This window comes from Globicephala melas, chromosome 17 (genome assembly GCF_963455315.2).
Source record: "Globicephala melas chromosome 17, mGloMel1.2, whole genome shotgun sequence".
In the NCBI taxonomy this organism is placed as follows: Eukaryota; Metazoa; Chordata; class Mammalia; order Artiodactyla; family Delphinidae; genus Globicephala; species Globicephala melas.
Genome location: NC_083330.1, coordinates 2904637 through 2930336, shown reverse-complemented (window position 1 = coordinate 2930336; position 25700 = coordinate 2904637). Strand labels below are relative to the sequence as shown.

The 25700-nt window shown below is 44.0% G+C and overlaps 1 protein-coding gene and 1 long non-coding RNA gene across 4 annotated transcripts in view; one reads left to right on the top strand and one right to left on the bottom strand.

The window, feature by feature from the left end:
• Window positions 1–11205: 11205 nt before the first annotated feature.
• On the bottom strand, window positions 11206–14864 carry NPBWR1 (neuropeptides B and W receptor 1). The gene has a single exon (XM_030859771.2). The coding sequence runs from the start codon at window positions 14862–14864 to the stop codon at window positions 13872–13874; it is 993 nt and encodes a 330-aa protein (XP_030715631.1). The 3' UTR covers window positions 11206–13871.
• A 955-nt stretch (window positions 14865–15819) lies between these two features.
• The window catches only part of LOC132593775 (uncharacterized), a 76057-nt gene continuing 66176 nt past the window's right edge, over window positions 15820–25700 (top strand). For all 3 annotated transcript variants that reach the window (XR_009559598.1, XR_009559599.1, XR_009559597.1), the window contains exon 1: window positions 15820–15962. This is a non-coding gene — a long non-coding RNA (uncharacterized lncRNA). The remainder of the gene's footprint in view (window positions 15963–25700) is intronic.

Below are 25700 nucleotides of genomic sequence, written 5' to 3'. Positions count from 1 at the left end.
GTTTGGGTTCTGGTGAAAAAAGAATCCTGTGTTCATCTTGCCAAGAAGTTCTTTACCCATCAGGAATGTTTCAGGAAAATCTAGAGCCTAGATCTCTTATTCTTTTGCATTTAGTTACTGACTATTTTTGATAAGAGCCTTTTGACTCTGAGCTTGTTTTATGGAGCTGTTCCAAAACTGTTCTCTTTACAAGGGAAATTTTCCTTTGCCAACATTAAACCAAATCTAGATGTTAGCTTGGTTACTATCTTATATATTTGGACAGAGGATTATAATTGGGACCAAAAGCAAAGGCATCTACAGATACTGTTTCCAAATACACAGTTTCCAGCATCAGTACTGTGAGCTAAACGAAACAAAGAAACAGTGGTTGCTTCATTGCTAGGGCAAAGGAGTTGTGACAACCTTGTGGGTTTGTTACTGTTGTTGCTTTTTTCTCCTAAACCTCCTTCCCTGAGAATTAAACAAAAAAACACTTACGTCATCAGGGTTGTTCAAATGTCAACAAATGTTTAACATGTCATATCTTCATACTTAACTTCCAACTGTTAAGTATAAGTCATCAAAGAAAACCAAATGGTTATACAGATGTTACGGATTAGAGTCCTAGATGTACAACCCAGCTCAGATTCATGGGGAGATTTCTTGACTCCCTAACTGTCAGAGTTGAGATTCACAGCTTACTACAGTATTGCTAAACTGCGCTGCGTTCGAGTATAATTGTCAAACATATGAAATCATTACTCTGGTGCAGATATAAAATGAAAGTTTCTTTTAACATATTAATCAGTGAAGGAGCCAGTAAGATGGTAGGTCAGGTCCAAAGCACTTGAGCACTTATGTGTATATACGCTATTGGATAAGAAAATGTTAGAATAAGATTGCTACGTTACATATAAAACCGGTGTCCACCCAACGAAACCATAGACCACAACCTCTGAGTTAACTGAACGAACAGAAATTACTTGTGTCTCTGCCAGGAAAAATCTACAAGCTAATCTTTGCTTCTGCAGAGGAAAATTGTCCAGACGATAAAATCAAGTCCAGCTCTGCACTGAAAGAGTAGCCAGATCTTTTGTTTATTCCCAAGTTTCAGATAAGTTTTCTGACTACTTATTTGTAGAGATTGTGTGTCTGGGTTTTTAAAATATTCAACTAACTTATTTTACCATGTTCCTAACCCTATGCACCAAAGGATGAGAAGTGTCCACATCACAGCGGCATCAATAACCCAAAATGATAAGTGTTGGTTTCAGAGAATTTAATCAAGATTCATTCATTCAACACATGTTTCTTAATAATAATAATAATAACAATACTAGTAACAGGTAACTTTTTTAAGCTTTATTTTATATCCGAGGACAGTTGATTTACAAGGTTGTGTTGGTTTCAGCTGTACAGCCAAGTCATGCAGATCCTCCTGTGTTCCAGATACCATGCTTCACCTCTGTTATCGCATTTGCAAAACTCTATGGAAGAGCTACTCTTGTGATCTTCACGGATTTTATTCATACCTGGTAAGTGGTGGAGCTGAAACACAAACCAACATCTGTGGGTGGGGGGACAATACGGAATCCACATCCCTAAAACCCACAGAGTGTCTCCTACATACAAGGATGGTGATTGATAAGACACAGCTCCTGCCTCCAAGGAGCTGCAAGTCAAGTGCAGGAGGTGAACGAACTGTGAATAGAAGATGCAAGCGCTATGATGTGCTGAGTACAGGTAAGAGGGTGCGAGCGTATATTGGAAGGACACTTTGTAAGGGGAAGGCTTTGTAAGGGGATGTCGTTATAAGTATCATTTAGTTTGGTACCGTGACTTGATTTTATTGCTGTTTGTTTTCTACACTCATCAAGCCCACCATAACTAAACCCAAAATTGCAACCCGTTACCAGCTTATCTCCTTTATTTATCCCTTAACTGGAAAAGAAGATAAGAGGGACTTCTCTGGCGGTCCAGTGGTTAAGACTCCACGCTCCCAATGCAGGGGGCACGGGTTCCATCCCTGGTGGGGAACTAAGATCCCGCATGCCACGAGGCTCAGTCAAAAAAGAACAATGTGAATAAGCACCCGGGTCTTGTAAAGGACCATTATTTTCATGTTATAATATAAAACCTTTTAATTTTTCAAATAAAAATTGATCATTGTAATACTTTGAATTTTAACCTCTAACACGATTTGGAAATGGATTATTAGACATTCCGTTTATATACTAATATCATCTTAAATTTCATAATATGGACCAGTATATCTTAGATTTTTAAAAGGAGAGAGATATCAGTTCAGAAATCACATTCAGCCCAAATGTGCACCTAAGGTACACACCCAGCAAGATTTTCTAATCTCTCTAGATCCTAATACTTTCAATTCAGAGTATTCCTTGAGATTCTTTTCACGGAACCTTCATGATAACACTTAAGCCTTCCCAGCATCTGTTAAAGTACTGGTCTCTCTGCATTTCTACTGGTCTCTCTGTATTCCTGGCCTCTTTGTGCCACCTAGTGAACGTTTACAAAGTTTTCATAGAGAAGGAAATCCAGGAAGCTTCCGCTGAAGATGTGAAATTTAATAATATTTAAGGCATATAATCTTTTTAAAAAGCCATTTATCTTTGCTATTACTGAATAAATATGCCCTTTCCGTAAAATTCATAGTCTCACAAATAAAGGTTTTATGAAACCTAAATAAACAGAAAATAATGTTGAAGTATTACAAAGGGGTTTTACCTTTATGAAAGAGCATTTCCATTACTTTTTACTTTTCTTCTTAAAGAGTTTTCTTAATATTCACACTCCATGTTTCTGTCTGTCATTCCCTTTACATGAATGCATAGCAATTTCAAATAAGATAAATTTCAGTTCTTTGCTTAACTGGGGAAGAATTTCTCATTTAGATTTTTCTCACGTTCCTAGTATTTACCCAAATGAGTTGAAAACTTTTACTCACACAAAAACCTGCACACAGATATTTACAGCAGTTTTATTCATAATTGCTAAAACCTGGAAGCAACCAAGATGTCGACAGTTCAGTAGGTGAGTGGATTAACGAACTATGGTACATCTAGGCACTGGAATATCGTTCAGCACAAAAAGAAATCAGCTTTCGGGGGAAATCGTGGTGGTCCAGTGTTTAGAACTCGGCAGTTTCACTGTGGGAACCAGGGTTCAATCTCTGGTCAGGGAATTGAGATCCCGCAAGCCACGTGGCACGGCCATGGAGGAAACTTAAATGCACGTTACTAACTGAAGGGAGCCGGTATGAAAAGGCGACACACTGTGTGATTTTACCTATATGACCTTCTAAAAAGGCAAAACTATGGAGACAGTAGAAAGATCAGTGGTTGCCAGTGTTTGGGGGAATAGGGGACGAGTAGGTAGAGCACCGGGAACATGGCGGGGGTGGGGATGACGCTAATTCAGTAGGATTCTATAATGGTGGAAACATGTCATTACACATTTGTCGAAACCCATAAAATGGACACCACCAAGAGTGAACCATATGTAATGTCAGTGATGTGTATGTAAGTGCAGATCCTTCGGGGATCTCCAGGGAAATTGTTGCTTTCTCAGCACAGGTGCGACCTCTTCCTCTTTCTCTTTTCTTTCGTCCTGAAAGGAAGAAACAAAAGAGGACGGCATTGGGGCAGCCACCTTGTGAGGATGAAGTGGCAAGACAACAGCATATGCTAGGAATGGTGCAGGGAAGGGTTTAAAGGACCCCGGGACATTCACAGCATCATGGAATCATTGCATCAACTCTGAACTGCCGACTCCAGACTTATCAGAAAAATTGCCGTCCATAAAAGGAGTTATATGGAGACAAATGTTACTCACTTAGTTATCACTTATTAATTACTAATAGGCTAATCTATCTTATGGTTAATTACCAGGTTTATCAACATTCATATAGCAGAACAAAGAAGGTTATGTTTAAATTGATTGTATTTGGAAAAATCCAAATGTTTGAGATAACATAAAAATGATATCCAAGTATAGCTATTGTTAAATAAAAATCCTGGTGTTTAAATCCTGTAGACATAAGCGTAGAATGAAAATTTAAATTCCCTAGTAATTGTATCCAAACATATTCTCAAACTCCAAAGTATACAGAAGATTAACATAATGACTTGAACTTTTCAAGCCAGAGTTATCTTAATTGTGGATATCTAAGAATAACTCTGTGACTGTCAACATTTTTAATTTGGGGGGTTGAACTTTGTAATTTTTGATTTACTGTATCAGACATAGTTACATAGTCCTAAGAAAATTTTCTATTCTGAAAGAAACCTGGTGAAATTTCTTATATAAAAGATCCAATGGACTTGAAAAATTCTTTATTTTTTTCTTACAAAAATTATCTCAGTGCTCCCTCTGGTGGCTTTTCTCAAAAATAGACTTTCATCTACTCTGAATTTAAATTGTTTTCAGGACTCAAACTTTCAAAGAAAATTTACCAAAACTCTAAACGATTGATATGAAAATTGGTATGAATGATAAAAGATGCCGTGAAGCTCCCCGAACCCTAACTGCCTGGATTTAAAGCTACTCAGTCATTTATCCCTCCATTCAAAAACATTCATTGAGTACCTGCTGTTAAAGATAAACTGAGGCATATTAAAAAATGTAAGAGTTTATTTGAGAAAAAATCCACTAGCATCAGGCAGCACCAAACCAGGAGTGGTTAGGACCCTCCCACCCACAGAAAAGACATGGAAACAAAGCAAGGAAGTTACTTGTTTGGTTGTGTAAGAGGTTACCTTATTGGGAAAGGTGAGCTGTGATTGTCTTCAGGGTTTGATTTCAAAACCTTGAGGCATTTACAGGCTTAGGTTTGGGTTTGCTCCCTTTAGGATGCTAAGGTACCAGAGCCATCCCAGTCTCATGGCCTTGTTTGTTTAATTTAACCCCATTATGTGACAGATTCCATTTTACGTGTATCACAGATTCAGGTAATTGGGAAGCACAAGCCTGCCCTCAGGGTGCTCTCATTCCAGTGGGGATGGCAGATAACAGTCAGGGAAATAAAGAAATAAAATACCTAGAAACTGTAACAGAAACAAACAGGGAGTCGAAATAGAGAACAGCAGTAAGTAGTAGGGCAAGATCTTCTGAGGGGACAAAGTCTGAGGACGAGGAGGAATTGGCCAGGTGAGAGCTGGCTGACATCGCTGGCGAGCAAAGGCACCGCACAGAGAAGGGCTGGGGGGTGAGGGCAGCGCTGCAGGGCTGGGGGGTGAGGGCAGCGCTGCAGGGCTGGGTGAGCAGAATGGAACCATGCGGTCCCCCAGAACACAGCAAGGAATCTGGATTTCATCCAAACTGTGAGGAAAATCTACTTAAGATGCATATTCAGGGCAGCAAACGGAACAATTTACCTTTTCATAGAATCAGTCTTGCTGCTACGTGGATGGAAAGTGAATCAGAGAGAAGTCAGAGTGAAGGCAGGACATTGGTTACAGGGTGTTTCAGGAAAGGGTAGTGGCTTGTGCTAGGGTGACTTCAGGGAGGAGGGAGAGAGAGCGGGAGGGAGAGAGGAAGAGGGAAAAAGAGAGGGAGAGAGACAGGGGACAAGTGCAGAGCCCTGAGTCCTTATTCAAGATCTACTTTAAAGGCAGAACCAAAGCTGATAAACTGGACACAGATGCAGGAAAAGGGAAAGAAACTGAGAACAAACCTCCAGAAGGGGCGAGGTGTTGATTGGGGGGGAGGGGCAGAGGTTTGGGTGAAGCACAAATGTTCTCCTGGGGCTTGTTCACATAAGGCTGCTCTGAGACATCTGAGTACAGTCGGTGGGGAGCAGTTAGACAAACAAGTCTGAAGATCAGAGGAAATGTTTCCTGGACAGGAAATCTGATCATTGTCTCCTGTAGACAGCGTATATATGGGTCTTGTTTTTGTATCCATTCAGCGAGCCTGTGTCTTTTGATTGGAACATTTAGTCCATTCACATTTAAGGTAATTATCGATATGTATGTTTCTATGACCATTTTCTGAATTGTTATGGGTTTGTTTTTGTAGGTCCTTTTCTTCTCTTGTGTTTCCCACTTAGAGAAGTTCCTTCAGCATTTGTTGTAGAGCTGGTTTGGTGGTGCTGAATTCTCTTAGCTTTTGCTTGTCTGTAAAGCTTTTGATTTCTCCATTGAATCTGAATGAGATCCTTGCTGGCTAGAGTAATGTTGGTTGTAGTTTCTTCCCTTTCATCACTTTAAGTATATCATGCCACTCCCTTCTGGCTTGTAGAGTTTCTGCTGCGAAATCAGCTGTTAACCTTATGGGAGTTCCCTTGTATGTTATTTGTCGTTTTTCCCTTGTTGCTTTCAATAATTTTTCCTTGTCTTTAATCTGTCAGTTTGATTACTACGTGTCTCGGCATGTTTCTCCTTGGGTTTATCCTGCCTGGGACTCTCTGTGCTTCCTGGACTTGGGTGGCTATTTCCTTTCCCATGTTAGGGAAGTTTTCTACGATAATCTCTTCAAATATTTTCTTGGGTCCTTTCTTGGTTTTTCTCTGTTAACCAGAAGTTAGTCAAATGTCTGATTAAATTACAGTTAAACATGCCACAGTGATGCTGTGTACAGTATGTGTGTATGCATACATGTATATATGTTAGAGTGCACAGTATATGTGTATGCACACATGTATGTATATGTTATAGTGTACATTATGTGTGAATGCAATATGTGTGTATATGTTATAGTACACGGTATGTATGTATGCATACATGTATATATGTGTGTGTTGGAGTGCACAGTATGTGTGTATGCATACATGTATGTATAAGTTACAGTGCACAGTATCACACAGCACTTAATGTCAGGTTGTCCTGTCATTAGTCATGCTAAATTTGATTCCTTGATAATACCACCAGATTCCTCCTTTATACATGTATATCTTCTATCCTTGAAATTAGCAAGTAATCTTTGGAGCGATATTTTGGCATCACACAAATATCCTTGTTCCCAATAAATCTTCCACCTGATAATTTTGTTATCTATTGATAAACCTTGCTTGAGTCAATTATTACAAAGTGGTTCATATTCTAACCGTAAAATGTGATTTTTTTCTAATTCTGTCCTTTCTTCTGCATTTATTAGCTGTTCTTCTCTGCACAGAAGAGTTTATGGCAGCTCTTTTCTTCATCATTGCAGAATGATTGAGTGCCATAAACACTGTAAGTAGAAGGTGAATGTAGCGAATTCAGGAATGAAGGGAACAGCCTTTGAGAAGGTGGAAGGAAGGGATCGGCAGCAATGGGACACGCTCCTTCACGTGACGGGACGGAGGAGGGAAGGTGTGGGGCTTAGAGGCTTGGATGTGAGGTCAGAAAATAAGTCCACTCCTAGCCACACCCTAAGGAAATGATAAAAGAAGATAAAACATACACGAACATGAAAATACCATATAGTAATAAAAAATTATTTAAAATAAGAATAGTAGGGCTTCCCTGGTGGCGCAGTGGTTGAGAGTCCGCCTGCCAATGCAGGGGACGCGGGTTCATGTCCCGGTCCGGGAAGATCCCACATGTTGCGGAGCGGATGGGCCCGTGAGCCATGGCTGCTGAGCCTGCGCGTCCGCAGCCTGTGCTCCGCAACGGGAGAGGCCACAACAGTGAGAGGCCCGCGTACCGCAAAAAAAAAAAAAAAAAGAAAAAGAGTAGTAAAGGAACAGCAATAGAGGAATGGCAAAGACTATTATATTTTCACTCTCTATAGAATATTGTCATTAAAGATTATAATTAGGAGACCTATAGGAAGATAGGAACCCAGCAAGTAAAAAAAAAAAAAAAAAATCAATATTTTTTGCTTGAAGTTTTCTGATTTAAAAAAAAAAACTAGTACAGCTGCCACTGCAAAGCCTGATGTTCTGCATAAATCATCCTTAAGGGGACAGGCAAGTCCTCTCTTTACAAATGCTTTAAACAAGTAGGTTTATTTTATCAATGTGGCTCCTCCCACTGAGAATAACAAATAAAATTCATAAACTATTATTCATAAAGAGAATGTTTATTTTGAAGAATGTTATATTTCAATATACTAATGGCAGGGGGGAAAAAGCACTTTGAAGTATGCCAGCAGGCCAAATAAATAATTCTTATATGACTTTTTTTAAAAGCTCTACTGTCAAGAGATGTCTCTGCCCTGGGAAGCTGAAATAATCAATACTTTGATATTTTAAAACTATTATTAGTTATTCAAATGATTCTAGTTTACTAGTGTAAAATATAACTTAAACAATGATCCGGCAAGAAAAAGTGAATGCTTCTGAGTGAGGTCAATTAAAAGCAGGCCCAAATCGGTTATTTATGTAATGACAGGTGAGCAAACAAAATCTTGTCTGGTGTGTCAGCTTTCACCTCAATAAGGTCACGTATCCCAGTGATATAAGACGACAGGCATTTGTTCTCCATGGGGACATGTCAGCTGAGGGGCGTGCTATTGCCAGGAGCCCCTCAGGGAACCTGGTTTCATGGGTCTCAAAGGCAGCCCGGCAGTATCTGAATAATCCTGCCACGTCAGCTGTGCTGGGCACGTGGGTGGTGCTGAATTACACAGAGATTCAGCTCTGCTTCGAGTGGGTTATGCTTTCTCGACAGACTGCATGTAGGTATCTCCAGGTACCAGAATGCTTGTCGTCAGAGAAAACTAGGATTTTCGATTGCTTTTCATTCCGGACGTCCTATGACATTTGGATGACATATCTACTTTTATACACTAATCTTCTTCCAAGGAACTGATTTCTGACTGAGTTCCTCTCAAGAAGTAGGTTTACTAAAGTTTCATCAACCTGTTACACACACACACACACACACACACACACACACACACACGTGTGTGTATACATACCCATGGGACACATATGTATACACACATAGAGTGCAGTTTAAGGTGATGGCGTTCATACGTATTCTTGTGATTTTCTCTTAAGCCCCTGTTACGACAGTAGGGGAGTAATTTTTAAATGCACAAAGAGAGCTGGATCAAGGGCGGCAGAGACGAGACGTCAGCAGGTTGGAAAGGGCAGGTTCCAGGCAGCAGACGGGAGAAGTGCTAACGGGGGCGACGCGGGCTCCATCCCAGCTGATCTGCCTCCAAAGCCCCCGAGAGGCCCCAAGCCCCTGGGAGCCGGGGCAGCTGCAGGGTCCCACACAGGGGCTGGAAGCGTACAAGGAGAGCTGGGGTGCCACATCTGACCCCCGCAGCTGGGTGACTCCCCTCCCCCACCCCATGGGGGGCAGAAGTTCTTGCTCTGGAGAAACTGGACCCAGGTGTGTGCTGGACACAGGGAACCAGGCAGGAGAAGACAGGAACCAAGTGTGGGAACAAAAATAGGGAGATGGAGTAAAGTCTGAAAAGAGAATGAGGGAAGAGACCCTTTGAACACAACTAGCGTCCAGAAGCGCCAACAGCACCCCTCCCCCCAAATCTCATAATCATCATGTCTAAGAGCAACGAATTAAACCACTAAGGTGTAAACCTGGCAACCTCTGTCCCTGCCAGGAGGGATTTCCCAAAAGAGAAATCCTGTTCTGGCGGGCGGGAGACATGCAGCTCATCCACGCTGACGTTTCTCAGAGATGCCATTTTCACTTTCCCTCCCTTTCCCCATCTTTTATTTTTTCATTTAATTGATGTGATATGATGTCTTTGTGTAACCTTGTGAGATACGGTACAAATAAATGTACCTTGCCCTAATTTTAAGGACAGTATCATCCATTGCAAAACGCTGTTCTGTATAAATAGAAGTGCCGATAACATTCTGTTCTACTTAAACGGCGCACCTGGGCCGCAGGTCCTTACGCACAAAGCATGCAGGTTACAACGTACCTGGTGCATTTGCAGTTGAACACTACGTGCAGCCAGCCCTGGCCAAGGAAATGTTATTCTCATATAAACTTTAACAACACCATACACTTCAAAGACTCTGAGTTAGGATTCAAGTTTTATTATTAAAACTTGTCTTCCCTTTGTACCACATGATGGAGTACTAGTAGGTATATCTTGCTTGATCCATGTTTTCTATGGTCTAATAATTTCAAATTATACATTGCAACCAATTTCATCTCTGCTGGAATGGGATGAGACAATGCCTAGAATAGGAACCAGATGGGCTCTGATTGGTCTTGATTGGTCTTTGTGGTCCTTGCCAAAACGACCCACTTCCTGTAGCTCACTTTGTATATAAAATGGGAACCAAAGTACCAGACCCGAAGCCATCCTAGTACAAGAGCATTAAGGGGAGCGTTCTTCGATGTCTTCCTTAGGTGGATAAGCGGAGGTCACGGCCATCTAGGAGGAACATTGTTTGCTCTTGTTTTCCCAGCATGCTGCTGAGGAAAGGAGAGCTTTCTGGGTCTTTTGAGGGTCTTTTTGGTGAGACTCTCTACCTTGCACACGTGTGTGCCACATCTATGCATTCTGTTAGCTGAAATAGTAATGTGTGTGCTGGCAACTTAAGCAATTTCTCTTCCCTTCTCACTCTCCACACAAGCTGCTCAAATTTTCAAGAAATGAATACGATAAAAAGCTTATTATCCTTTCTCTGCCCAGCGCATGTACTAGGGTTCTTGTGCTAATCAGCAGTTTGACATCATCTCCACAATCAACCAAAATAAGGGGGGGGGATTTCATTCTTAACCTTATCCTATCAAGTACTTCTGTTTATGCATTGCTTACCCATTAGATAAGTTTTCCCTGAAGGCAGTATTTTTAAAATTAATGATGCATTGGGACTTCCCTGGTGGTGCAGTGGTTAAGAATTCACCTGCCAATGCAGAGGACACGGGTTTGAGCCCTGGTCCGGGAAGATCCCACATGCCGTGGAGCAACGAAGCCCGTGCGACACAACTACTGAGCCTGTGCTCTAGAGCCTGCGAGCCACAACTACTGAGCCCACGTGCCACAACTACTGAAGCCCGCGCACTTAGAGCAAGTGCTCTGTGACAAGAGAAGCCACCGCAATGAGAAGCCCATGCACCGCAACGAAGAGTAGCCCCCGCTTGCCACAACTAGGGAAAGCCCGTGCGCAGCAACGAAGACCCAACGCAGCCAAAAATAAATAAATAAAATGATTAAATTTATAATAAAATAAAAGTAATGATGCATAAATACTAAGGTGACTGAATTATGGATCCCATGTTCTCAGGAAATAGAATATTCACTCTTCACACAGACTGTTTCAGCTTTTATTTTAAACAGAGCTTCTGTGCAAGGGACTAGCAGGGTTTCTGCATTTCTCAAGAGAACGCCTAAGCACATACATTATATAACTGTACTAAGTTAAGTAAAACCAAATGGACATTTAAAAATATCAGAAGTGGTATAACCAAACAACACGGTTTACAGGAAGACTGCAAAAATCAAACACAGAGTTAAAAGCTTTGCAATGCAATGTTGTAAGTAAATTCTACTTTGGCATGGCTGTCGGCATATTTATTCTACCTAGGACCCAAGTCCTAAAAAGGAAGTCTGAGACGTACAATCTGGGTTTCTACATGCTAATAAGAAGGCAACAACCTAGAAGTAATGATACAACAGTCCATCCAATAATTTAGAAAGCCAGGAGGAAACTGAAGTACTGGGTCCCATTTAATCACACACGCACACTAGGACGCCAGTCCACGCCTTGCTGTGTGGACAGCGCAGCCATGTCAGTCCTGTGTTTTTCCAGCAGTCTTCTTGGTAGATTCCAAGACAGCCAGGCTGACCTGTGGGAGGGATGATGCCGTGGACAGGTGGATCACATGGCTCTCCCCCGATCTGTGTTCAGAAGATGTCAAAGTACAGCCACGGAGTTTACGAAGGCAGATGAGGTTTCAAATCCAGATTATCACACTCGTCTGTGTTTGCGGCCGAATACCCACTTTACTCTCTGTCCGTTACCTTAGAGAATGTGGTAGTTACGCTAAGCTTACATTTTTTATTTTGAAAATATACGGAGGATTCACAAAATAATTTTGTGCCATAAAATCAATAGAATGTTTCCAAGAAATTGGAAGATACTAAAACGAATTCCAAGAGGCCTCTGAAGCCCACCAGCAGAGGACTGTTCAAATGCCATGATGTATGTACATCATTCAAAATGCACTGGAGGTGGAAAACCATGTTTTGAAAATTTTACTATTATTTGTCACCCAAGGTAGGTTTCTAAATTTACATTTTCTAAACTGATAGCTGTGAAGTATCGCATTGTTCCTAATTACTCTGAGAGCTAAGGAAGCAATTCTTATTCATGAAAATCAGCAAGGGAGTTAGCTTCTTCCTTGGGAAAAACCCAAGGGAGAGATTTCCTTTTCATTTATTTTGTTAGAAGTATTTTGAAGATAAGTAATTGAGAATGTGGTTAATGGCCATCAAACTAAGTAAACAAATTCTGCCAGCAACACTCATAATTTTTATCACACATAACACTGACCCTGGGAAACAAATACTTTTAGAAATTTTCATTCCTGTTTGGAATTCATCCCAAAGGGAAAAAAATATCTTTTAAAACACTCATTAATGACTGTAGTCTGGTTAAAGCTCTGCCCTCAGGTCTGAAGTGTAAACTGCAGATGGCTGGGCAAAGCCAATGTCAGTCCTCTCTCTTAATTCACTTTTGTCTCCCAGAAGTAGAGGTAAAATATAGGGTGCTGTCTGGTCTCCCTGTGAGACCAGACATCTCCCAGTTGCCGTCTGGGATGAAGAAATAAAGTACAAATAATCCACAGTTCCCTGTGGAAAGGGAACCAGGAGAGGTTATCATGAGGGCGTCGGTCATTTCAGCTCCCTGGGTCCCCTGAGGCGAACAGCAAGAGGAATATGAGGAAGAGGGGAACGGAGGATGCATACGCATCTCCTCATCTCATTAACTCGCCCAAAACGTGAGATTAGGGCACACATAAAGTTCTCGGTCTTCAAAAGCAATTGCACACTAAGAATTACAACGAACTGCTCCAAGCTGTACTAGGTCGACGGGGGCACAGGGGCGTTGGTGTGTGTGGCGGGGAGTGGAGCCCTCTGGAGAGAGAAGCGATGACAAGTAACCCAGCCACGGAAAGAGCGGTTTCGCAGGTGCGCTCACCTGCACACCCAGCGCTGTTTTTGGATGCTCGGCTCCCGCAGCTGGCTCCGCCAGGGGCCGCCGCAACCCGGCCGGGGATCCGACTCCAGGCCCTTCCCGAGCCCGGCGGCCGGGTCCCCGCAGGGACAGCGTGGGTGGGAAAGCGGAAAGGCAAAGAAAGAAGAGGCTGGGACAGGAAGGGGGTTGTCACCGTTCTTATCACTGCTGTGTAGGCATCACAGCCAATTTCCATCCTCCTGCATCCAAAGCCTCGGCCTCTGCTAGACGCGCGCACGCATAGACGCGCGCGTACACACACACACACACACACACACTTACACACTCACTCCTGACCCGCCACCCGAGCTGTCTGTCTTCCCCGTCAAAGGCCCGGGTGGCCTTAGCATCTCTCCCCTCGCACCTCCGCGGCGAGGGAGCGCCGAGGGCTCCACGAAAAGCCGGGCTGCGGACGGCTGGGGCGGGAGGCGGGGGGAACCGGAAGAGGGTCTCTGCAGTACTGCCCCCTTTTCTCCCCTTCCTCCCCTCCGTGTCAAGCTCGGGGGTCGCCTCGGCGCCCTTGGGCCTTAGGGAGAGGGAGAGGTCTGTGCGCTCTCCGCCGTCTCGGCCGGTCCCCATGTCCTGCACGCCTCCGCACCACCTGGAGGGCTTGGCACACTGAAAGAGCGGGCGCAGCCAAAGCGCGTCCGAGTCCGCGGGGCCTGGGCAGGGGCCCGAGAACCTGCATCTCTAGAGAGCTGGTGGGCGGGGGGCGAAGCTGCGGCTCAGGGACCACCCTGAGCGCCGGGCCGCTGGCTCCCGGCGCGCCGGCTCAGGCGGCGGCAGCGCGACACGCCAGCAGCTGGCGGAGGCTCCTTCGGAAGCTGTCGTCCAGGAAGGCGTAGAGGAAGGGGTTGAGGCAGCTGTTGGCGTAGCTCAGGCTGGTGATGAAGTAGGAGACGGCGATGACCACCGGCGTCTGCGGGAGGTCGGTGGTGAGCGCCACCACGGTGCTCAGGTGGTAGGGCGTCCAGCAGAGGAGGCACACGGCCAGGATCGCCACCACCAGCACGGTCACCCGCTTCTTGGCGCGCTCCAGGGCCCTGGCGTGGTTGTCAAGGCGTATGGCGCGCAGCCGGCACAGCAGCGTGGTGTAGAGGACGCAGATGGTGGACACGGGGATGGCGAAGCCGAGCACCAGCGTGTAGAGGCGGCTCGCGCGCCACCAGAAGGCCTCGGGCTGCGGGAAGACCAGCACGCACTGGCGCCGGCCCTGCTCGTCGTCCAGCCGGGCGAAGATGGCGAAGGGCAGCACGACCAGCGTCACGACTCCCCACACGGCCAGGCTCACGGCGCGCGCGGCGCCGTACGTGCGGCCGGCCACCCGGCGCGACTCGGCCGTGGCCAGCACCACCAGGTAGCGGTCGGCACTCATGACCGTGAGGAAGTACAGGCTGGAGAAGGTGTTGTACTGGTCGATGGCCACGATGAGCTTGCACATGAGCTCCCCGAAGGGCCAGCGCCGAAGCAGGAAGTCGGCGATGTTGATGGGCAGCACGAGCGTGAAGAGCTCGTCGGCCACGGCCAGGTTGAGGATAAACAGGTTGGTGACGGTCTTCATGCGGGGCGCCCGCAGCAGCACGAACAGCACGGCCGAGTTGCCCGCCAGCCCCACGGCGCAGATCACCGCGTACACGACGGGCACGGCCACGGCCAGAGGCGGCGGCAGCGGCGGCAGCGGGCCGGACGCGTTGGGGCAGCCGAGCGCGGGCGCGGGACACGACGTGTTGGCGTGCTCCGGGCCCCAGGACGACGCGTTGTGCATCCTGGCCGGGGCCAGGGCCTCGGTCCCCTCGGCCGCCTCCCTGCGGGGCTCCGCGGTCCCGGGGACCCGACCCGCGCCGGGGCGCTCGCGGCCGCGCTCCGAGCCCGTCTCCGGCCTTCCCGGGGCGGCGCGCTTCCGCCGGCCTCTCAGCGCACGGGCGCCGCGGACGCCGGAGCCGCAGAGCGGAGCGGAGAACGCCGGCTAGGCTCGTCCACGACGGGCAGCACCGAAGGGCGGTTCCGAGGCGAGGGGGCGGCTCGCCGCCCAACCTGCCCCACGTGATCGCTCTCTGCCACCTGTTTTTTGTTTTGTTTTGCTTTGTCTTTTCCCGAGGTGGTAGATTCTTTTATTAATCTTCCATGGGAATCAACCTCCATCACCTCTCCTTCTTGGGCTTTAGATTCCCCATGTCTGAAATGAAGAGATTAGACCAAGTCAATTCTCAGTCTCTTCCAACTTGAACAACATCTAATCCTGTAACTATCTCGGTATCTCAGTTCCTGGTCAACACCTTTCTAGTTGAGGGCGGGGATTTAGGGTCCAGAGCTTGGAGGAGGCAGGGTTTTGTTCAAACAACCACTTTCTGCCACCTGTTGAACTCTTATTCTGACCCGCTGGCTCCAGCAAACGTTACCCTCAGGGGAAAAATACAAACCCACTGGCCCAGCTCTGGCCCCCGCCCGGCCCCCGGAGGCCCCGGTCACCCCAGCGAGCCCGGCAGCGGCCAGCTTCGGGGACCCGCGGTTCCGTGCGCCCCGGGTAAGAGCGGGCCCAACAGCAACCGCTGCCTCCCCCAGCCGGTCCCGGGACAGTCGGTCCTGCGGCTCCCGGTGCGCTCCGGGGGCGGGGGTAGGGGCGGGGGAGGCAGCGGCGCCCGCGGGCCGCGCGGCCCCGCCCCTTGCGCGCGCCGGGAGCCGGCCTCCCGCGCCTCGGCTCGTCCCGCCCCCAGCGCCCCGCCCCAAGCAGAGCAGCCGGGAACCGAGAACAGCCTCACCCGGAAATTAAGGACTAACTGTCTTCGTTCCGCAAGTGTGACCTCACTCCGTCTGAATTCATGAAAAGCGCTCCAGTTAAGAATTAAATGAAAGGAAAGCAAAGGTAAGGTGTTGCCGGGTCTATTTGAAAAGGAGCGCAAGGCAGTTAAGGCTCCCGTTCCAGTTTTTTTTAACACCGTACCCCCAGTGGGCTTATGTAATTTAAAATGTTAAGTTACATTCATATTGCAAGGCTATACAGAGGGAACGTGCACGCAGTCTTCAAATGCAACCCGTTTTCTATGACTCTGGCCTCCACAAGTTTATAAGGTTGTTAGGAACACGTCATGGTCGACAATCTGAGATACTTAAGGCTTGCTTTCTGGAAAAAAAAATATATTTATTTATAAATATATACATAAAAATAAAGTGTTTCCGATTCTGCCCTGAAGAGAACTACCCCGCGGTCGCAGCAGTGTTGCCAAGGCCCCGCTCCGGGAGCCTCCAAGTCTTCCTCATTTAAGAGGACCTCACCTTGGGCACCTCATCTCTGAGGACCGTGTGAAATCAGCTCAGTATTATTTCCCTCGAATTCCTGTTTTCGTCCTCCGCTTTCCTTTGGGAGAGCCAGCAAATTAAAGCACGGGGTTCTATCCTGCTTCCCTCTAAGAAATTTCCCTTTCATGAGAGCAGGCAAAAGTCCAGATAAAGTGCATGTTTGATCCTTTATGAAGCCTTGGAAAAGGAGAGGGCTTGAGACACCGAGAAAGAGACCCAAAGGAGCCAGTGGAAGAAGCCTGGAAGGGGCAGCGGTACAAATGCTTTCCTTTACCCACTCAGTCCTCCTTTTACTAGAATCTGTATAATTTTGGCTTCCCTGCAGTTTCATGCGTCGTGTGAATAACATGTCAAGAGAGTCAATGTCCATGAGCAAAAATATGTGAGAAAACACCATACGATGTTAAGTGAAACCAATAAGAAAGATAGATACACAATATAATATATATAATGTATATATAATACACACATGTATATACATATGCGTATATCTGTGTGTATGTATGTGTATATACGTATATATATACATATGTATGTAGTTGCTTAATTGGCAAACATTTGGAGACTTTCTAGCTTTTTAATTATTGATTTCTAGCTTAATTGCACGTGGACACAGTACAAATAGTATGATTTCAGTTCATTGGCGTTTGTTGAAACATTGCCCAATAAATAGTTCTCTAATTATTTTACGTTTACTTGAAAATAATGTGTGTTCTGCATTTGTTGGGTGCAGTTGTTGGGTGTAGACTGTTGCACCCTACAAACGTCGGCTAGTCAAATTTATTATTGTGTTGTTTAAATCTTCTCTCTGTCAGTATTTTTTATCTGATTGTTTTATCAATTTTTGAGATAGATGTGTTAAAAAATATCAGTCAATGATTGTGGATTTCTCTATGCTTCTAATTTTGTCAATTTTTACTACATAAGTTGATGCTGTTTTATTCGATGCACACAGATTTAAGATTGTCGTATTTTTCCGCGAAGTGGACTCTTTCACCATTGTAAAATACTCTTCTTTAACAGGGTTACGACTACTTCTTGTACGTAGCCTCCTTTGTTTGATATTATTACAGCTACACCAGTTGTGTCTCTCTTAGTATTATCATGGAATACGTTTGGGATCTGAACTACTGTCCATCCATCAGTGAGTTGATTGTGACAGTTTATAATACAAATTTTGCAGTTGGAATTATTTGTATGTGCTTTATGGATTACCCTTTCATTAATGGTCTTGATTTTTTCTAAAGTCAGTTTTATATAGCTGTCGTATACTAGGCATCATCTATCTATGTGTCATAAATTATACTAGATGCAAGTAAAAGATGTAGAAAGAGGAACTTGCAGGCCAAAAGATACTTAAAGGATATATAAGGTTATCGTAATGTGTAAAACGTAAGTACTCTCTAAATACTTGAAAAGATTAAGAATTGTTTGTTGTTGGGTCTTTTTAGCACTAATGGTACTTTTAGATTAGTTTGTTCTCCCCTTCAACAACAAAAATGTGGCATCCATCCGTAAGCAGAAGTGCCTCTGTGGGATTTGTGGAACCAAGCACCATACACCAAGGGACCCAGAAGGAATCTCACCCACCGGTGCATCAGGCAATAGGCAGACAGACTGTGGCACCAGCTGTGGAACCTACAGGACACTGTGAGCTGGTTCCAGCCCCTCTTGGCCGCTGCCTGGGAGCTTCTGCAGAACACTGACGTGGGTGGTCACCTTCAGGCAAGAGAGCTTTTGCGGAAGTCAAGGTTTCCAGAGAAGCTCCAGCACTGCATTGGAGGGAAAAAACCCCACAAGCTCGGACACATTAGAGGGTAAAAGGAACAGCTTATCTTTGCTGGCATCACCCCACACCCAAGGCCGCACAGCTTAGGGCTAAACTAGATGGCCTGTGATTTCTCCCATGAGGGAAAGGGAGAGCCAGTGAGTGAACTCCTGGCTCCCTGAGCTGTGCAGGATGCTGCCAGAGAGACTCATTTCTCTCTTGCAGCATTCAGAACGCTGAAGAGGGAGAGCCATGATGGAGGAAGGAGCAGATAGAGAGTGGGGTACGAGATTCCCTGCTGACTCCATTCTGGACTCAGGAAGCCTGCCCACGAGATGCAGGGGAAATACCACCCACAGATCCCCACTCCCCAAGTGACCCTCAGGCAGCCCCACAGCTCCTAGCGCTCTGCAGTGGGCTCCCTGTGCATACAGTGGGCTGAGCAAGCTCTGGTAGGCGGGGAGCACAGGCAGAAGGCAGGCCAGGGTCTGCAGGCAAAGGAGAAATCACAGACGTGGTCTGTGTGCCACCTTCGGGGAAACGGCAGAGGCTACCAGCAACGTGTCTGGTGCTTAGTAGGATTGAGAGAAGACACAGAAGCTTAAGACTTCTGCCATAAGAGGGGAGGGATCAAGAAATGAGAAGCAGGGGTATCCATCCAAGGTCAGAGAAAGCCTCAGACTCTACAGCAGGACTGATGAAAGGAATTGCTGCCCTGAAGGCCATTTAGTAAAAGCTGGAGGAGGTGACTGCTACTTCACATTTGAATCCAACAACGCAGAACTCCAAAGAACATGAAAAATCAAAGAAACATGAAGTCACAAAAGATCATGGTAATCTAGTAACTGAACCCAAAGACATGGAGATCTGTGATTTACTTGATAACTCAAAATAGCTGTTTTAAGTAAACTCAGTGCCCTACAAGACAACAGAGAAAGACGAATGAAATCAAGTCAACAATATGCAATCAAAAGTGAACAAAAAGATTGAAATTTAACAAAGAGATAAAAACCATAAAAAGCAATCAACAGAAATTCTGGAGCTGAAAAATTCATGAGTGGAATGAAAAATGGAATAGAGGACACTAAATAGAAGAATCCGTGAGATAGAGGATAGGAACTTTGAAGTAACCTTATTTTTCTGAGGAGAAAACTAAGAATGAAAGAGAGTAAAGAAAGCCAACCTGATCTGTGGGACACCATCAGAAAAACTAGTATCTGAATTATTGAAGTTCCAGAAGAAAAGAGAATGAAGGGAGCAGAAAGGTTATTTACAGAAAGAATGGCGGAGAACTTCCCAAACCTGGGGAGAGATTTGGACATTGCAGTCCACGAAGCTAATAGACCACCCCATTATTTTAATCCAAACAGACTTTCCTCAAGACACATTATAATAAAACTGCTGAAATTCAAAGACAAAGACCTTAACCAAGGAGGTGGAAGATCTTGAAAACTACAAGACATTGATGAACGAATTTGAAGAAGACACAAATAAATGAATCTCTCATGTTCATATTCTAGAATAATTAATTTTATTAAAATGTCCATACTACCCAAAGCCATCAATAGATTCAATGCAGTCTCTATCAAGATTCCAATGGCATTTTTTACACAAGTGGAAACAGCAATCCTAACGTTTATATGGAATCACAAAGACCTCAAATAGCCAAAGCAATCCTGGGAAAGAAGAGCAAAGCAGGAGGTACTATACTTCCGGATTTCAAGCTATGTTACAAAACTGTATAATCAAAACAGTACGGTACTGGCATAAAAACAGACACATAGGCCAATAGAACAGAATTGAGAGCTTGGGCTCTCACACATATATGGTCAACTAATAATGGACAAGGGAACATAGACACTCAGTGGAAAAAAGATAGTTTCTTCAATAAATGGTGCTGAGGAAATTGAATAGTCACATGTAAAAGAATAAAACTAGGTCCCTATTTTACACCACAAACAAAAATTAACTCAAAATGGATTAAACACTTAAATGTAAGATGTGAAGCTGTAAAAATCCTAGAAGAAAACATAAGAAGAGGCTCCTTGACATGGGTCTTAGCAATGATTTTTTTGGATATGACACCTAAAGCACAAACACATTATATATATATATATATATAATGAAGTATTATTCAGCATGAGAAAGACAAAAATCCCATGATTTGCGAACACATGATGGACCTTGAGTGTTCTGGGCTAAGTGAAATTAGATGGAGAAAATTAAACACTGTGTGTTCTCACTTATAAGGAGAATCTAAAAAAGCTGAAGTCATAGAAGCAGAGAGTAGAATGGTGGTTACCAGGAGCTGTGCAAAGGGGGAAATGGGGAGATGTTGGTCAAAAAGTACAAACTTCCAGTTAGAAGATAATAAGTTCTGGGGATAGATAGTATTGTTATCAACTGATCATAGATTCTGCACTATATACTTAAAAGTTGCTAAGAGAATAAATGTCAGTGCTCTCAACACAAAAGATACAGTAATTGTATGACATAATGGAGGTGTTAGCTAACATTATGCCGGTAATCACATTGCCATATATGTGTAACGAATCAACATGTTGTATACCTTTAAGTTACAGAATGTGATATGTCAATTATACCTCAATAACACTGGAAAAAATTTAAAACCGTGGCTACAAAAAAAAAAAGGTTTTGAAATAGATAATGATGATGGTTGCACTATGTTGTGAATATAATTAATGTCTCTGAATTGGTTACTTGAAATGGTTAAAATGTCATATTTAGGGAATTCCTTGGTGGTCCAGGGGTTAGGGCTCTGTGTTTCCACTGCCGAGGGTGTGGCTTCGATCCCTAGTGGGGGAACTAAGATCCCACCAGCCACACAGCGCAGCCAAAAAAGAAAGAAAGAAAATGTCATGTTTATATAATACATATTTTACCACAATAAAAAAAATTTAAGTAAAGGGATGGGGAAATATATACCAAAAGAAATCTGGAATAGCAATGGTAATTTCAGGCGTGGCAGATTTCAGACCCAGCTAGATTGTCAGAATAAGAAACGGCATTACATAAAGATAGAGGAGACAGCGCTCCAAGGAGACAGACCCATCCTGGATGGGTTAGCATCTAACAATAGAGTCAAAATACATGAAGCAAAGACTAATAGAACCACAATGAGAAATAGGCTAACCCACTATTGTGCTTGGAGACTTCAACACCCCTGTGTCAGTAATTGACAGAAGAACCAACAAGCAGAAAATCAGTAAAGACATAGTTGAACTGAACAGCACCATTCATCACCTAGATCTAATCAGCACTTACAGAGTACTTACTCCAATAACAGGAGGATACATATTCTTCTCAAGCTCATGGTATATTCCCCCAAACAGAAAACATTTGGGGCCGTAAGACATACCCTAACTAATTTAAAAGAGCAGAAACAATATAAAGTTTTCTCTTGGACCAAAATGGAATTATACTAGAAGTCAATAACAGATTGCTGGAAAATCCCAAAATATTTGGAGATTAAACAACACACTTTTAAGCAACACATGAGGCAAAGAAGAAGTCTCAAGAGAAATTTTAAAATATTTTAAGCTAAATGAAAATACAGCTTATCAAAATTTGTAGTATGCAGCGAAAGCAGTGCTGAGAGGGAAATTGCATGGAATGCGTATATTCGAAAGAAAAGAAAAAAGATCTAAAATCAATAATCTAAACTTCCACCGTAGGAAAGTAGAAAAAAAAAAGGAACATACTAAATCCAAAGTAAGCAGAACAAAAGAAACAATAAAAGTCAGAGTCAAAATCAATGAAACTGAAAACACAAAAACAATAGACAGAAGTGATGCCAATTCTCTACCGCCTCTTTCAGAAAATAGAAACAAAGAAAACGCTTCAGAACTCCTCCTGTGAGAAGAGCATCAGCCTAATACCAAACCCGGGAAAAGACATTATAAGGAAGGAAAACAACAGATCAGTGTGTCTCACAAACATAGGTGAAAATTCTCAACAAAATATTAGCAAATTGAATCCAACAATGTATAAAGAGTATTGTACAACATGACCACGTCAGATTTATCCCAGGCATACAAGCTTGGTTCAACATTTGAAAATCAGTTAATGTACTCTATCACATCAACAGACTAATGAGGAAAAATCAAATGTCTTATCGATAGAAACATCAAAAATATTTGACCAAATCCAACACCCATTCGTGCTGATAAAACTCTCAGCAGGAATAGTGGAGAACGTCAACTTGATAAGGAACATTTATCCAAAAAACCCCCCTCCAGGTAACATCACATTTAATGATGAGAAGCTACATGCTTTCCCCCTAAGATTGGGAACAAAGCAAGGATGTCCCCTCTCACCACTCTTTTTTCAATATTGTACTGGAAATCCTAGGTAATACAATAGGAAGTCTGTCGTCTTACCTGCCCCTTAACTGCCTAAAGAACTCAGACAAAGGCCCTGGTCCAGGAAGGGCACTGTCACCGGAGATCTACAAAGAACACGGGTCGGCGCTGGGGGGAGCTGCACAGGGCCGGGAGACCAGAGTCCTGTGTGTCCCACTGTCCCCGCGGGCCCAGCAAGCATCTGTCACCAAACATCTGCTTTCCCACCTCCGTGTGAACTGCCTTCTCCCCGCTGAAGTCCCCCCCGGGCACCCCCTTCTCCTCTCTCAGATGCCACATCTGTGGCCTTATATTACGGGGCCCCTGTACATACATAATTACATCTGGTTTTCTCCTGTTAATCTGTCTCACGTCAGTTTAATTCTTAGACCAGCCAGAACAACCTAGAAAGGGTAGAGGGAAATGCTTTTCTTCTCAAATACCACTCTTGGTATCAGTTTGCTTTTATAGCTTAGGAAGAGAAGATAATAAACACAAATTGGTCAAAATGTGTCTTCCTGTTGGAGCCCTGTGTGCCAAGAGCATCACTGAGACTGAGTGATGGGTGATGAAGATCTGACGCCTCAAGTCTGAGGGCATAAATGTATGCATAATGCGGGTTTGTTTACACAGATGTTCTTTGGAAGATAGTTCCCATAATAAAATAAGTTGCAACATTTTTCTGCGTTCATTTTTTGGGGATAAATCTTCTTAGAGCTGCTTGGTTTTTACTGTTTTAAAATGAAATGCTTTTGATTATACTAAACATATGACTAAACATATGACATCTGATTTCTGTGCGTCACGCTGCTGAGAGATTCACGAAAGGAAACAGTCATCAGGGCGAAGTGGTCACCGAGTTTATTAATCAGATCTTGGGGGGAAAAGCAGACGAAGAGTGAAGGCTAATGTAAATTATGGACTTTAATAATGATTTATCGATACTGGTTCCTCAGTTGTAACAAATGTACCACACTAATTCAATATGTCAGTAACAGGATGATTCCTCATAATCATATTGGAAGGCAGGTCAGTAGCACACAGACTCACATGACAATAGAATTAAAGTCCTGGAATATGGTACCTACATGGACAAGGCACTTACCCGCCAACTCATGGGCAATTAGGCATTATCCCAGGTTGGCGTGTGACTCCACCAGCCACAGGAGGCTGGGTGCTTCTGTGACCTGGCTGACTCATTGGCACTTTATCCAATAGAACGAATGCTCTAATGCTTAGTTCGAATAGTGAATCTTAAAGTTTTTATGTCTTCTTTCATCCAAGGTTTATAATTGTTCCATTTAAAATCCTGTGGTGTTATTTATTCATCTTCCTCTCTTCTCTCACTAATAGTGGCCCCAAGCAGTCCTAATTTCTCAGTCAGCTCCCTCTGGTTGTAGCTGAATAATTTATTTCCTTTACTTCCTGATGGCCTGGTTCCGGTTCTAGCAGAGTTTGCTGGAAGAAAATACCACCAAAATGTTGTCTGAGATTTGTCTGCCTCAGAGTGTGGAGGAATGCACAGCATATACAACAGTCACTGAGGAACCGTAATGCATGAGACGATGTATAGGATACTGGGAAATAGGACAGCGAGAAAGCAGCTATTGTACAAGGCAAAAGAGTTCTGCAAGTTTGTCGTAGATCATAAGTGAAAAACGGTAGAACAAGGAAGTGAAGGCCGAATAAGTTTCTTTTTTTTTTTTTTGGTACACGGGCCTCTCACTGTTGTGGCCTCTCCCGTTGCGGAGGACAGGCTCCGGACGCACAGGCTCAGCGGCCATGGCTCACGGGCCCAGCTGCTCCGCAGCATGTGGGATCTTCCCAGACCGGGGCACGAACCCGAGTCCCCTGCATCAGCAGGCGGACTCTCAACCACTGCGCCACCAGGGAAGCCCCGAATAAGTTTCTTATTGCAGGTCCTCTCGGAATCCTTAGTATGCTAACGTAAATCAGGAACTCCAATTCAAACAGCAGTAGGCAGAATTCTATAGACTTTCATTACCTGAAAACACTTTTTCATGTGGATGCTTCCAAGAGACAAGCATTCTACAGAACACACCTAAGAAAATGCAGCGAAGAATAAAGTACCAAAATAAAGACGAAGTAGTGCTGAGGCAAAGTCTGGTGGAAGTCCATGAGAAGAATTGTTCTTGCCGACCAGGGGAAATCAGGGGAGGCGTCACTGAGGAGGTGGCATTGTAGCTGGTTTCCGAAGGATATAATGAGGATAAGATGTGGATATGGACAGTCCTGGTCAAAGAGCACAAACAAACAAAAGAATGAGGCGTGAACGTGCGTGGTGTTCCTTGAGGAGAGAGAATTTTGACATTCCTAGTCCAGAAGACCAGGAGGTTGGTGCCCCATTTACCAACGATAGGGAAAAAGAAAAAGAAAACTTTTGACCAGAAAGAACTAGAAGACGAAGGAAGTGGCATGTGAGAGATGAAGGTAAGGGATTATTTTGAACTTGTTAAATTTGTGATGAAGAGGTTCTTGGTGAAGTTTTCACGAGACAATTTCTGGAGATTAGGACAGAGCCCTAAGGAGACAATAAGGTTTTGAGGGATCTTCTCCTATCCAACATCCAGAAATATGCGACTAGCTAAAGTAGCCTCTTAGGGAGTAACCCTTGTGACATTAATCCGTATATCTGAGAAAACAAATGACTTGATGCAGATATCAGAATCACGTCCATCTTTACGGTGGCAGAGAATGAGTTCTGATCAGCCTCTTACAGATGAAATGAACTTTCATCTTTGAGGTCGTTATATGTCAGCCTCTTAAAGATGAAATGACCTTGTTTGTGTCTCACAATTTGCAGCACAGTCAGACAGTAGGGTTTCAGCAAAATTATAGCAAAATTTAATCCTAACTGACATCTCTGTCACCGTTCATGTTATTTGAAAGAAAATTGGTGTGCCTTCTCTGGCCTGACAGATGATGGGAAATATTCATCTACATCAGTTCATGAGCAGTAGCTAATGGATTGGCTGAATGCATGGTAAGGGATACAGAAAGGACAGGATTGGAGGACTAGTGACGGGGAAGTTTGGGGTATCCACATACCTCTGTAGATAGATCTCTCAAATGGGGTTTGTGTCTGTATTAGTTCTGTGTTGCTATCTAAAAAATTACCCTCCAAAACTTAGAGGCTCAGAACAACAATCCAGTA